Genomic DNA, 15287 nt, shown 5'->3' with positions numbered 1-15287 from the left:
CCTATTGGATGATAAAAGTTCTCTTTTTTTGTTGTTGTTTTTAAATGTACTAGAATATTAAAAGAGACGAGAAAACTAAGGCTGCCTCGATTAGTTTAGAGGAATACAGAATCATAAGGAACTGAGTGATCTGTGCAAACCACTACTACAAAAGATGCATAAGCCTAACTTAAGTCACCATTTCACAAATGCTTGTGTTACTGAAGATATATGTTCTTAGGTTTATATCTGAAAACCTGTTGTTTATTAACCCATGTGTGTGGGGGGGAGTTCCATCTCTTTTAGGTAGATACTGAGTGTATATGTATATACACACACATCAAATTCAAGTGAATTCTCAAGTCTCCTTTTCATCTACAATGCGCTTATCTTAATTTCTGAGTCTAGAAACCATCTCTAGATTGCCTTCTGTCTGTGTATTCCAATTACTTACTAGAATTCTGTACTGGAACAACTGACATTAGATGTTCAGTTTATCTGAATGAATGTGAGCATTACCACAGATTTAAACCTAATCTCAAACATCATGGGCTAAAAAATCTAGTCATAAATATAGTTTTAATAAAAACCAGAACGGAAAGACAGTGCTAGGTAAAATAAAGTACAAGCCACCTTTTGAAATGTCCCCCATCTCATATAAGGATCCAGAAGGAAGCAATAACCCTGAGCCACTTCCCCCCTTGGCTAGTCTTCTGACATCCCAGTTATTAAAGCCTCTTTGGGCTTTGGTGTGATATTAGAAAACTGCTCAACATTTGCCCTATCAGAAAAGTTATAGGACCGAGGGGTGGAGGAAGGGTTTTAGAAACAAAATTCTGAGTAACACGAACAAGAGCCACAAGTCAAGTAAACATGTGACAGAAAACCCCTGAGCTCTGTGGCATCTTAACACAACCGCAGACAGTGACGGCCTGGAAACACTGGGTCAGGATGTGAAATTCCTCTAAGGGCGGTCTGGAACAGCTCTCATTAGAGAAACCTCGTGCACCGCGTCTCTTCACATCACTCTCTGTGTTTATCAACATGCTTAAGTTTCCACGACTTACCGGATCACCCAGAGACAACGGCAATGGCCCTCACCTGGCGCTGAAGCTGAAGGTGAGGAAATGTCTTGAGGGCCCAGGCGACCTGTTCTTCATTCTCTGCTAGGGTGACAGTGCACGTGCTATACACCAGCACGCCCCCCGGCTTCAGCAGCTCCACTGCCTAAAGACAGGTGTGATCGATGATGAGTATCGCAAGAGCAAGTGAACATTTTAAATATAATGTATATAAACAAATATATACATGAAATACATCTATAAGTGAAACGATTCTCACAGAACATCTACTGCATGAAAATGCAGAAGACCTCAGATTTCTAGAAGGGCCAGAAAACCTCCACATAACCAGCCAGGACAAAAGAAAAAAGAAAAAGAGAGAGAGAAAGGAATCAGGACTGGACCTGCGGCCCTGAGAGGGAGCTGTGCAGAAGGTAAGTTTCCTGCAACTGCCAGTATGGGGAGGTGGGGCGCTGGGTGCTGAAGCTTGGGCTTCAGAGACAGTCCCGGGAAAGGACCAGGGTTGGCTGTGTGAAGACACCTTGAAGAGGCTGGAGAATGGCAGCTGAGGCTGCACTCAGAAGAAGCCTGGGCCCATGAGAGACGGCAAGGCACCACTGTTGGGGGGAGGGGTGGGAAAACCACAGGGGCGTCTTTCCCTACACGCGCTCCAAGGCAGCAGGACACAGCCTACACAAGCACTGGGGGCGGGCACGAGCCGACACCACCATCACGGGCTCCAGAGGCAGGCACAGGCCACTACCACCACTAAGAGACCCACGAGCAGGCTCCCGTCGCCACCCCCGCTATCCCCGGGAGCACGCGGGCCGCTGCCACCACTGGGAGACACGGGAGAGGGTGCCAACGGCTGCCCCAGCCGTACCGGGAGCACGCACAGGCCACCGCACCTGCACAGCCCGTATCAAGTGGATAACGGCCAGCACACACTGAGGAGCGAGGCAGCAAGCATCCAGACTAAAAGCAGCCCTCGATTCCGGACGAGATGGCGGAGTAGAGGGACCTGACCTCACCTCCTCTCACAGAAACACCAACATCACACCGAAATGCTGAACCACCACCAACAAAAACAGATCAGAGCCTACCAAAAAAGACAGTTTGCTACAATATATCCACAGACGAAGAAGAAGCCACAACAAGACAGTAGGAGGGACACTTTCACAATATAAGCAAATCCCATATCCGCCGGGTGGGCAACCCACAAAATGGAAAGTAATTACAGCGCAAGGTTCTCCCACAAGAGTTAAAGTTCTGGGCCCCTGGTCAGGCTCCCCAGCCTGAGGGTCTGGCACAAGAGGAGGAACCTCCAGAGCATTTGGCTTTGAAGACCAGCAGGGCTTAAGTGCAGGACCTCCATAGGACGAGGGGAAACAAAGACTCCAGTCTTGGAAGGTGCACACAAGATTTCACATGCACTGGGACCCAGCGCAAAGCAGTGACTCCGTAGACACCTGGGCTAGACCTACCTGTGGGTTTTGGAGGGTCTCCTGGGGAGGCATGGGTTAACTGTGGCTCACTATGGGAGCAAGGTCACTGGTGGCAGAGGTCCCAGGGAATACTGATTGGCCTGAGTTCTCCAGGAGGTCGCCGTTTTGGCACCAAGACCGAGGCCTACCCAACAACCTATAGGCTCCAGTGCTAGAACACCTCAGACCATACAACCAGTGGGACAGGAACACAGCCCCAACCATCAGCAAACAGGCTGCCTAAAGCCATACTGAGCTCACAGCCACATCTAAACACACCACTTGACATGAACCTGCCCACCAGAGGGACGAGACCCAGCTGCACCCACCAGTGGGCAGGCACCTCCCCCCAGGAAGCCTGCACAAGCCCCAGGACCAACCTCATCCACCAGGGGGCAGACACCAGGAGCGAGAGGAGCCACAGTCCTGCAGCCTGAGAAACAGAGACACAAACACATACAGTCAGACAAAATGAGACAGCAGAGAAATATGTTCCAGAAGAAGGAACAAGATAAGAACCAAAAAGAAAAACTAAGTGAAGTGGAGACAGGCAATCTACCTGAGAAAGAATTTACAGTAACAATAGTAGAGATGATCCAAGATCTCAGAAAAAGAACGGAGGCACAGACCAAGAAGACCAGAAGAAATGTTTAACAAAGAGCTAGAAGATTTAAAGGACAAACAGAGATGAACAATACAATAACTGCAATGAAAACTACACTAGAAGGAATCAATAACAGAAAAAATGAGGCAGAAGAACAAGTAAGTGAGCTGGAAGACAGTGGTAGAAATCACTGCCACAGAACAGAATAAAGAAAAAAGAATGAAAGGAAATTAGGACAATTTCAGAGACCTCTGGGACAACATTAAATGAACCAACGTTCACATTATAGGGGTCTGAGAAGGAGAAGAGAGAGGGAAAGGGCCTGAGAAAATATTTGAAGAGATTATAGCCAAAAATTCCCTGACGTGAGAAAGGAAACACTCACTCGAGTCCAGGAAGCGCTGAGAGTCCCATACAAGATTAACCCAAGGAGGAACATGCCAAGACACACATTAATCAAACTGACAAAAATTAAAGACAAAGTAAAAATATTAAAAGGAACAAATAACATAAAAAGGAATCCCCATAAGGTTATCAGCAGATTTTTCAGCAGAAACTCTGCAAGTCAGAAGGGAGAGGCACAATATATTTAAAGTGATGAAAGGGAAAAACCTACTACAAGAATACTTTACCCAGCAATGCCCTCATTCAGATACAACATTCAGATTTGACGGAGAAATCAAAAGCTTCAGAGACAAGCAAAGGCTAAGAGAATTCAGCACCACCAGACCAGCTTTACAACAAATGCTAAAGGAAATTCTCTAGACAGAAAAGAAAAGGCTACAAGTAGAAATAAGAAAATTACAAATGGAAAATCTCACGGGCATAGGCAAACTTAAAGTAACGGTAGGAAATCATCCACACACAAATATGATATGAGGAGAGGAGAGTAGAAATGCAGGACATTGGAAATGTACTGGAAATTAAGAGACCAGCAACTTAAAACAACCTTGTATATATATAAACTGCTGTATCAGAACCTCACAGGAACCACAAACCAAAAATCTACAATAGACAAACCAAAAAAGAAAAACCAATCCAAACACAACACGAAAGATAGCCATCAAATCACAAGAGAACAAAAGAGGAAGGGAAGAAAAAAGACCTACAAAAACAAATCCAAAACAATTAACAAAAATGGCAATAAGAACACATTATCGATAATTACCTTAAATGTAAATGGATTAAATACTCCAACCAAAAGACACAGACTGGCTGAATGGATACAAAAACAAAACTGATATATATGCTGTCTACAAGAGAACCACCTCAGATCTAAGGACATATACAGACTGAAAGTGAGAGGATGGAAAAAAGGTATTCCATGTAAATGGAAATCAAAAGAAAGCTGGAGTAGCAATACTTTTTGCTACTTTTGTCATAACAGACAAAATAGACTTTAAAATAAGGACTGTTACAAGAGACAAAGAAGGACGCTACATAATGATCAAAGGATCAGTCCAAGAAGAAGATATAACAACTGTAAATATACATGCATCCAACATAGGAGCAACTCAATATATAAGGCAAATACTAACAGCCATAAAAGGAGAAATTGACAATAACACAATAATAGTGGGGGACTTTAACACCCCACATTCATCAACAGACAGATCATCCAGAAAGAAAATCAATAAACACAGGCCTTAAATGACACATCAGACCAGATGAACTTAATTCACATATACATAGAACATTCTATCCAAAAGCAGCAGAATACACATTCTTCTCAAGTGCACATGGAACATTCTCCAGGATAGATCATATCTTGGGCCACAAATCAAGCCTCAGTAAATTTAAGAAAGTTGAAATCATATCAAGCATGTTTTCCGACAACAACGCTATGAGATTAGAAATCAATTACTGGGAAAAAAACTGTAAGAAACACAAACACAGGGAAGCTAAACAATATGTTACTAAAACATCAATGGGTCACAGAAGAAATCAAAGAGGAAATCAAAAGCTATCTGGAGACAAATGACAATGAAAACACAACGATCCATAACCTACGGGATGCAGCAAAAGCAGTTTTAAGAGGGAAGTTTACAGCAATACAATCTTACCTCAGGAAACAAGAAACATCTCAAATTAACCACTAACTTTACACCTAGAGCAACTGGAGAAAGAACAAACAAAACCCAAAATTAACAGAAGGAAAGAAACCATAAAGATCAGAGCAGAAATAAATGAAACAGAGATGAAGAAAACAATAGAAAAGATCAATGAAACTAAAAGCTGGTTCTTGGAAAAGATAAAATTGATAACCCTTTAGCCAGACTCATCAAGAAAAAGAGGGAGGGGCTTCCCTGGTGGCGCAGCGGTTGAGAGTCCACCTGCTGATGCAGGGGACATGGGTTCGTGCCCCGGTCTGGGAAGATCCCACATGCCGCGGAGCGGCTGGGCCCGTGAGCCATGGCCGCTGAGCCTGCGCGTCCGGAGGCTGTGCTCTGCAACGGGAGAGGCCAGAGCAGTGAGAGGCCCGCATACCGAAAAAAAAAAAGAAAAAGAGGGAGAGGGCTCAAGTTAATAAAATGAAAAATGAAAAAGGAAAAGTTACAATGGACACCACAGAAATACAAAGAGTCGTAAGAGACTACTATGAACACATATATGCCAATGAAATGGACAACCTAGAAGAAATGGACAAATTCTTAGAAAGGTACAATTTCCCAAGACTGAACCAGGAAGAAATAGAAAATATGAACAGACCAATCACAAGTACTGAAATTAAAACTGTGATTAAAAATCTTCCAACAAACAAAAGTCCAGGATCAGATGGCTTCACTGGTGAACCTTATCAAACGTTTACAGGAGAGTTAACACCTACCCTTCTGAAACTCTTCCAAAAAACTGCAGAGGAAGAAACACTCCCAAATTCATTCTATGAGGCCACCATCACCCTGACACCAAAATTTGTATGGAGACACAAATGACCCCGAATAGCAGAAGAAATCTTGAGAAAGAAAAATGGAGCTGGAGGAATCAATCAGACACCCAGACTTCAGAACATGATACAAAGCTACAGTCATCAAAACAGTATGGTACTGGCACAAAAACAGACTCATAGATCAATGGAAGAGGATAGAAAGCCCAGAAATAAACCCCACACCTATGGAAAATTAATCTATGACAAAGGAGGCAAGAATATACTATGGAGAAAACACAGTCTCTTCAATAGTGGTGCTGGGAAAACTGGACAGCTACATGTAAAAGAATGGAATTAGAACATTCTCTAACACCATACACAAAAATAAACTCAAAATGGATCAAAGACCTAAATGTAAGGCCAGACACTATAAAACTCCTAGAGGAAAACAAAGGCAGAACACTGTTTGCTATAAATCACAGCAATATCTGTGAACCCACCTCCTACAGTAATGAAAATAAAAATAAACAAATGGGACCTAATTAAACTTCAAAGCTTTTGCACAGCAAAGGAAACCATCAACAAATCGAAAAGATGACCCACAAAATGGGAGAAAATATTTGCAAACAGAGCGACTGACAGGGGATTAATCTCCAAAATATACAAACAGCTCATGCAGCTCTGTCAAAAACACAAACAACTCAATCAAAAAATGGGCAGAAGATCTAAACAGACACTTCTCCAAAGAAGACATACAGATGGCCAAAAAGCACGTGAAAAGATGCTCAACTTCACTAATTATCAGAGAAATGTAAATCAAAACTACAGTGAGGTACCACCTTACACCAGGCAGAATGGCCATCATCAAAAAGCCTACAAACAATAAATGCTGGAGAGAGTGTGGAGAAGAGGGAACCCTCTTGCACTGTTGGTGGGAATGTAAATTGATACAGCTACTATGGAGAACAGTATGGAGGTTCCTTAAAAATCTAAAAATAGAGTTGCCATATGATCCAGCAATCCAACTCCTGGGCATATATCTGGAGAAAACTGTAATTAGAAAAGACAGATGCACCCCAATGTTCACTGCAGCACTATTTACAATAGCCAGGACATGAAAAAAACCTAAATGTCTATCAACAGATGAATGGATAAAGAAGATGTGGTGCATATATACAATGGAATATTACTCAGCCATAAAAAAGAATGAAATAATGCCATTTGCAGCAACATGGATGGACCCAGAGATTATCATACTAAGTGAAATAAGCCAAAGACGAAAATCATATGATACCACTTATATGTGGAATCTAAAAAAATGATACAAATGAACTTATTTACAAAACAGAAACAGACTCACAGACATAGAAAACAAACTTATGGTTACCAAAGGGGAAAGGTGGCAGGGAGGGATAAATTAGGAGTTTGGAATTAACATATATACACTACCATATATATAAATAGATAATCAACAAGGACCTACTGTACAGCACAGGGAACTCTACTCAATATTCTGTAATAACCTATACATGGGAAAAGAATCTGAAGAAGAATGGATACATGTATATGTATAAATGAATCACTTTGCTGCACACTTGCAACCAACACAACATTGTAAATCAACTATACTCCAATATAAAATAAAAATTTAAAAACAAAAAAAAATACACGCACTCCAGTGTTCACAGCAGCACCATTTATAATAGCCAAGACATGGAAGCCACCTAAATGTCCATCAACAGAGGAATGCATAAAGAAGATGTGGTATATATGTACAATGGAATATTACTTGGCCATAAAAAAAGAATTAAATAATGCCATTTGCAGCAACATGGATGGACCTAGAGACTGTCATACTCAGTGAAGTCAAGTCAGATAGAGAAAGACAAATAGCACATAGTATCACTTATATGTGGAAGCTAAAAACAATGATACAAATGAACTTATTTACAAAATGGAAATAGACGCACAGACATAGAAAACAAAGTTATGATTATCAAAGGGGTAACAGTATGGGGGACAGATAAACTAGGAGTTTGGGATTAACACACATACACTACTATGTATAAAATAGATAACCAACGAGGACCTACTGTATAGCACAGGGAACTCTATTCAGTATTGTTATAACCTATATAAGAAAAAAGTCTGAAAAAGAATGGATATATGTATAACTGAATCACTTTGCTGTATACCTGAAACTAACACAACATTGTAAATCAACTATACTCCAAAACAATTTATTAAAAACAAAAAGACTCATGGGTAGGATTTATAAAGGAGAAAAAGACCATGATTCCTTTATATTATTTATGGTTTATTTTTTAAATGGGAAGAGTAAGTCAGGCTTGTTGTAACACACAACATTTATAAATGTGTACAAAATAAAGGTGTATAAAGAAAAAAAATATACATATATGATACCTTTTTCAAGTGTCTGGGATAAATAAGTGATGGTCTGTATGACCAGGACTCTCTCTTTAGTTAGAGTGTTCCAGGCCAGATGCATTTCATTATCTTGTAGCTGTTTTAGTCCATCTGGACCAAGACTTTCCCAAATGTGCTCATTCAGTTTCACGGCTTTAGATACCATTTTTATACTGAAAACTCACCAATTTACATTTTTAGGTGAGACTCCTTTCTGAATTCTGTACCCATATGTTCAACTGCATTCTCAATATTTTTACCCTCAGACGTGACACGTCCCAAACTAAACTCCTACCTTCTTCCTCTGAACCCTCCTGGAGCCGGATTCCCGTCCTCCCCGGGGCGCAGGCCCCAACCTCAGATTATCCTTTATGCCTCTTGTTCTCACATTCCCCAGTCATCAAGCAAATGCCATCGGCTCTACCTTCAAAATATATCCAGAGATTGGCTACTTCTCACCAACTTCCGCTGCTATCATTCTGCTCCAAGTTTCATGATTTTTCGCCTGGATTATTCAGTTTCCTACCTGCTTCATTCCCTGCCCTCCTACCATCTATTCTCAACACAGCAGCCAGATCGGTGCTTTTAGAACTGTCTCTTCTCAGCTCAAAACCCTCCCATGGTGAGTTCCCTGGTGGCCTAGTGGTTAGGATCCCAGGCTTTCCCTGCCGCGGCCCAGGTTCAATCCCTGGCCGGGGAACTGAGATCCCACAACCCGCACGGCACAGCCAAAAAACAAAACAGAACAAAAAAGCCCTTCCAATGTTCCCGTCATCCCTTGGAGTCAAAGCCCACGTCCTCGAGTGGCCTTCGAGGCCCTGCGTACAGCAGGCCCCTCGCAGCCTTCCCTTCTCATGTGCCTGGCTTGCCCTGCTTGAGCGCCACCTGCCCCTGCTGCTCTGGAAGGTGCATGGCACACACCTACCTCAGGACCTCTGCACCAGCCCGGAAAGCTCTGCTCCTTCCCTGCAGTGCTCGCTCCCTCCTCACCATCCTCTTATCTTTGTTTCTATATCAGCGTCTCAGCAGCGCCCTCCCTGCCCAGCCCCTGTACAATTTTCAACTGTTCCAATCAGGCGCTCCCATCCCCCTTCCTCCCTAAAGTTTGCTTCATTGGGCACTGCCTTGGAATACAAGAAATCTCTAACTCAACTAGCTGTTTATTTTCCTCCCCAGTTAGAACAGAAACCCCATGTAAAAGGTCAGGGGTTGACTAGCATGTCATCAGCACCTAGAATTGTGTATTACATATAGGAGGTGCCCAATGAGTATCTGTCCAGGAAATAAGGTGTAATATGAAAATGAACTTGTCCCAAATAACAAAAGTTTCTCTTTTCAAATCCCCAAATTTTAAAAAAAAGTTAATAAAAATCTTAAAAAAAAAAAGCATATACTATGCTTTCTTAATGCTAGTACACGGATCAAAATTTAAACTTTGCCACTGGGTGCCAGCTGCTGTTCTAAGCACATTACACAGCTTTTCTAAACAAATCTTATAACCGCCATGAGAACGGTACCCCATCAGGGGGAGTTACCCTACCCACTTCTCCCATATGGAAACCCAGGTACCTAGAGTAACGTATGTGGAGGCACTGGGTCCACAGTCCCAACCCCTACCCTCACCCAGTGGCACACCCACTGGATCCTACACTCTCTCTTGCACACGGTCAGATGCTCCTTGTCACTGAGACCAACACATCTCCTCCCAAGTAGCCTCTTAAAATGTCTTTTCGCTATGAGCTAAAAAGAACAAAAAGCCATGTCTCTTAAAACAGGTCCTAATTTTACCCTCACATCAAACTGGGCTGCAGCTAGAAGCAAAGCTGCTTTTTTTTTGCTGCTTGCTGTTTTAACTTCCAGGATGTGTTCTCTGAAGACCATATACAATAAAAGTTTAAACAATCCACTCTTAGTGCCACTTTTGTGTAGGAAAGGAGACACCAGCAGTGCTGAAAAGAAATGTCCTGAAAAATAGCTTCAGAGATGGAATCATCAGAGCATACCCACTGTTGCTGTAGCTTGTGTATTTATAATTAGAGAACTGAGAGGAAATGGTGGGATCATCTCTGATAAAATGCTGTCTACATCCTATGGAATCATGTTGGCAAGACTGACAGAAATTCTCACATGTTCTATCTGGGCTTCTTCTGAAACATACTGTAGACCAGTTAGATTCGCTACATTTTTACTGTCCTTCTATATCTGACACTGGATGCTGTCACTTCCCAATCTTATGAATGTGTTTGCCTCTATTGGAGTTCCCACTTTTAATTCACTAAGATGATCCAAGAACCCTATAAAAAGGTAATTTATTTTATACCCAAATGTTTTACATCAATTAGCAACTATGTTAACAACCCCCCCTTTATTTTTGGCCACGCCGTGCAGCGTGCAGGATCTTAGCTCCCCGACCAGGGATCGAACCCGGGTCCCCTGCAGTGGAAGCGCAGAGTCCTAACCACTGGACTGCCAGGGAAGTCCCAACAATGCTCTATTTTTAAGACAGAGCAGAATGTTTGAAATTCCTTAAATGCCTCAGAGAAGAAATTCTATTATTGCCTGAGATGAAAGAGTGAGTCAACATAAAGGAAAACCAGGTGTTCTGTGTGTGTGGTACAGTGTATATAAAATTTACCATTTTAACCATTTTTAAGTGTACAATTCAATGGCATTAAGTACACTCACACTGTTTACAACCATCACCATTATCCCATCTCCCGAACTTCTTCATCATCCCATGAAACAGGAACTCCCCATTCGCTGTCCTGTCCCTCCAGCCTCTGGCAACCTCTTTTCTACTTTCCGTCTCCATGAGTTTGCCTATTCTTGATACTCATGTAAACAGAATCACACACCATTGGGTCCTTTTGTGTCTGGCTTATATAACTTAGCATAATGTGTTCAAAATTCATCCATGTTGTAGCGTGTATGAGAATTTCATTCCTTTTTAAGGCTGGGTAATATTCCATTGTATGTACATGCCACATTTTACTTATCCCTTCATCTGTTGATGGATACCTGGGTTTTTTCCACATTTTGGTTACTGTGAATAATGCTGCTATGAATACTGCTCTCAGTCTTTAAAAGATCAAACTAGTAAAGGTCACCTTTCTTCCACAGCAAAAAATTATCACATACCACAGTGAAGAGTTTTCGCTGTAATGGCTGATATGATGTCACTTCCTTCAAAGTCCAAGTACAAGCCATGTTTGGTCTCTGTCCCAGTCCACTGCAGGGAGCATCCAGAAGAATTCGGTCAAAAGATTCCGGTAAGAATGGAGGTTCTCCTATAAAGAGAATTATAAACATTATTTGCTCTCTGCCCTATTAGGACAGAAAACTCCTGAAACAGATGCAATTATCGGAATTTAACATCATCATCTAGAACAGAAAGTAATGCATAACAATTCCATCAGGTAGCTGGCTAAGTTAACTGACTTACAGGTAAAAGAGGTTAAAGATGTGATTATTATAGGATTAACTGATACAGCGCAAGCCAAGGCCTAATCAAACAAGACCGGTACCCCCAATGTCAGAAGCCACACTTCATCAGAGCTGGGACATGAAATTAACTGTAGTCATTCTAAGAGCTGGTATTTTTCTTAGTAAATCTTACTGCAGACAGCCCCAGAAAAAGAGACTACCTTTTAGTTTCTAGGCAAACACCCTGGTTCTATGGTTCCTCGGCTTCCTTGCTTCTGTGGCCATCAGCAAGGCTATGCTCTAGAATGAGTCTACATGGCCCCGAATCCAATCTTCCACAGGTTTCCCTCTGCATTTGCTTACATAACTTTCTCCACTCCAGCTTCTCATCTACTTAGGGTTACTGGAGAAAATCATGAAACCAAGCGGGTCTGCTCATATATTTATGGTATCTAACTGTAGGCAAGATATTACTGCAGACTGCTTTCATGCAAAGCTAGCTGATTTCCTACGGTGCCCACAGCAGCGTTCTGGGTCTCACCCCAAGATAACCTGCTTTTCTGACTGCAAAACTGTGAGACACAAGCTCTTATCAATTTAACTCATCTCCATCTACAACCATCCTTGCTTTCTTATCGACTGCCTCCAAAGAAATATCTTTCCAAAGTAAGCAATTATTTTTAAGGGTTTTAATACATACTGATAAAATCCTGTAGAAAGAGTATATGCAATTTACACTTCCAGTGTCATGAGTGTACTTTCCCCAAAATCCTCATCAAAGTTGATAATTATGTTATTGACCATTTGTATTTTTTTGTTTAGATGGTCACATTGTCTTTGCTGGTTTTCTACTGAGACTTGTCTTTTTTGTATTGATTAGAAGAGCTCTTTGTACATCAAAAATAGTCATCTCATCTTAACTATTTTACAAATATTTCCCACTATTTGCCATCTGCCATGTTTTTTTTTACATACATAAATGTTGAGTATTAAATTTATCTTTTTTCTTGAGTTCTAGCTTTGCTTTCATGCTTTAAAATCTTCCCCATTATGAAGTCAAATAAATGTTCATCTATACCTGCTTCTAGTTACTTTCCATTTAATTCTTGACAGTAAACTTTAATCCATCCTAAAGTTACTTTTGTGTATAAACCTTTCCCCCAGCCCTCCAAACAAAAAAATCATCTTAGAGCCATTTATTAATTTACTTTTCCCTCTAGGTTTGCAATGCTAATTTTATCATATACGAAATTTTAGTATACATTTGAACCTATTTCAAGGACTATCTGTTCTGCTCCAAATATGCTAGTTATTAAGCTATATTCTTCTGAGCTCCAAGTTTACCCACCTCTACTCTGCTGTGTGATGCTGAGGGGGGAACTCTGTGAACTACAATTCTCCTTTGCCTGTTGGCTTCAAGATTCACCAACAGGAGGCAGAGAAGCGATGGGGGTGGGAAGAGAATGAAAGATAAAAGGGGTAGAGGACAGGACTTGATCCTTCCTGATGGCTTGCTGTTTCTGTCAAAACAAGCCCAGTAGGGCTTCCCTGGAGACGCAGTGGATGCGAGTCCGCCTGCCGATGCAGGGGACACGTGTTCGTGCCCTGGTCCAGGAAGATCCCACATGCCGCAGAGCGGCTGGGCCCGTGAGCCATGGCCGCTGAGCCTGTGCGTCCGGAGCCTGTGCTCCGCAACGGGAGAGGCCACAACAGTGAGAGGCCCGCGTACCACAAAAAAAAACCAAACAAACAAGCCCAGTAACAGCCCTTCGCCTTGACAGGTACAGTTTCCAGCTTTTTCCCTTAAGTATCCGTATGAAGTGGACAGAGCCCCCTCTCTCAAGCTGGACCCTGCGCAGCACAGCAGCTAGGTAAAACCCCCTCCTTAGAGTTCTGAATCCCAGCTCCAGGGAGCCTCGCCCCTGAACTTCTGGAGAGCCCAGAAATAAATCCGCACACTTACAGTCAATTAATCTATGACAAGGGAAGCAAAAGTACACAATGGGGGAAAAGACAGTCTTCAATAAGAGATTTGGGGAAAACTGGACGACTATATGCAAAAGAATGAAGTCAGAACATTTTCTCACACCATATATAAAAACAAAATGAAAATGAACAAAAGTCCTAAATGTAAGACCAGAAACCATACACCAACTAGAAGAAAACACAGGCAGCACACTCCTTTGCAGAAGTCTTAGCAATTCTGTTTCACCTCAGGCAAGGAAAACAAAAGCAAAAATACACAACTGGCACCTAATCAAACCTAAAAGCTTTTGCAGTGAAAGAAACCACCAACAAAACCAAAAGACAATCTATAGAACGGTAGCAAATGATCTGCCTGATAAGGGTTAATACCATACCCAAAGTATATAATGAACTCACAAAACTCAATATCAAAAAAACAAAACCACCTGATTAAAAAACGGGCAGAGAACCTGAACAGGCATTTTTCCAAAAGAGACAGACAGATGGCCAACAGGCACATGACAAGACACCCAACGGCACTAATCATCAGGGAAATGCACATCAAAACCACAGGTCAGGGACTTCCCTGGTGGCGCAGTGGTTGGGAGGCCGCTTGTCAATGCAGGGGACATAGGTTCAAGCCCTCCTCCTGGAAGATCCCACATGCCGCGGAGCAGTTAAGCCCGTGCACCACCACTACTGAAGCCTGTGCTCTCTAGGGCCCGTGCTCTGTGAAGAGAAGCCACCGCAATGAGAAGCCCGAGCACCACAACGTAGAGTAGCTCCCGCTCACCGCAACTAGAGAAGAGCCGAACGAAGACCGAACGCAGCCAAAAATAAAAATAAAAATAAAATAAAAAAGTAAAAAAAAATAAAAAAAAAACCCACAGGTCATCAAAAAGACAGGCGTTGAAGAGGGTGTGGAGAAAAGGGAACCCTCATGCATTGCCAGTGGGAATGTAAACTGGTGCAACCACTATGGAAAACAGTATGGAAGTTCCTCATAAAATTAAAAACAGAACTACTACTAATGAAAAGAACAAAGAGGCAGAAGACCAACAGGAAACAGAACACTTCAACATTATAAACCAACTAGACCTAATAGAAAACACTATGTAACAGCAGAACGCGTATTCCTCTGCAGTGCACGTGGAGACAAACCATATGCAAGGCCGTAAGACAAAGCTGAGTAAATCTGAACAAGCTTAAACTCACACGTTTCTTCTCCCACCAAAATGGAATGAAAACAGAAGTTAGTAACAGAAAGAAATCTGGAAAATTCCAAGTATGTGGAAATTTAAAAACATGCTCCTAAATAACCGTGGGGCAAAGAAATCACAGGTAAATCCTAAAATGCTGTGACGTGAACGAAAACAAAACACAATGTACCAAATCTTATGGGAAGTAGTGAAATAGTGCTTAGAGGGACATTTACAGCTGTAAATACCTACATTAAAAAGAAAAGTCTCAGGACTTCC

General features: G+C 41.9%; 1 protein-coding gene across 23 annotated transcripts in view; it reads right to left on the bottom strand.

The window, feature by feature from the left end:
- The window catches only part of NSUN6 (NOP2/Sun RNA methyltransferase 6), a 178245-nt gene that overhangs the window by 95999 nt on the left and 66959 nt on the right, over window positions 1–15287 (bottom strand). For 22 of the 23 annotated variants that reach the window (XM_060292144.1, XM_060292147.1, XM_060292107.1 and 19 more), the window contains 2 exons: window positions 11560–11708; window positions 1081–1206 (listed from right to left, as the gene is read on the bottom strand). In XM_060292144.1, coding sequence (XP_060148127.1) covers window positions 1081–1206; window positions 11560–11708 — 275 coding nt within the window. Of the gene's footprint in view, window positions 1–1046; window positions 1207–11559; window positions 11709–15287 lie in introns of all 23 variants that reach the window. The other variant, XM_030832375.2, reaches the window with a different exon arrangement.

The sequence above is a fragment of the Globicephala melas genome, chromosome 2, assembly GCF_963455315.2.
Source record: "Globicephala melas chromosome 2, mGloMel1.2, whole genome shotgun sequence".
NCBI lineage: Eukaryota > Metazoa > Chordata > Mammalia > Artiodactyla > Delphinidae > Globicephala > Globicephala melas.
This window is presented reverse-complemented; position numbering and strand designations above follow the sequence as displayed.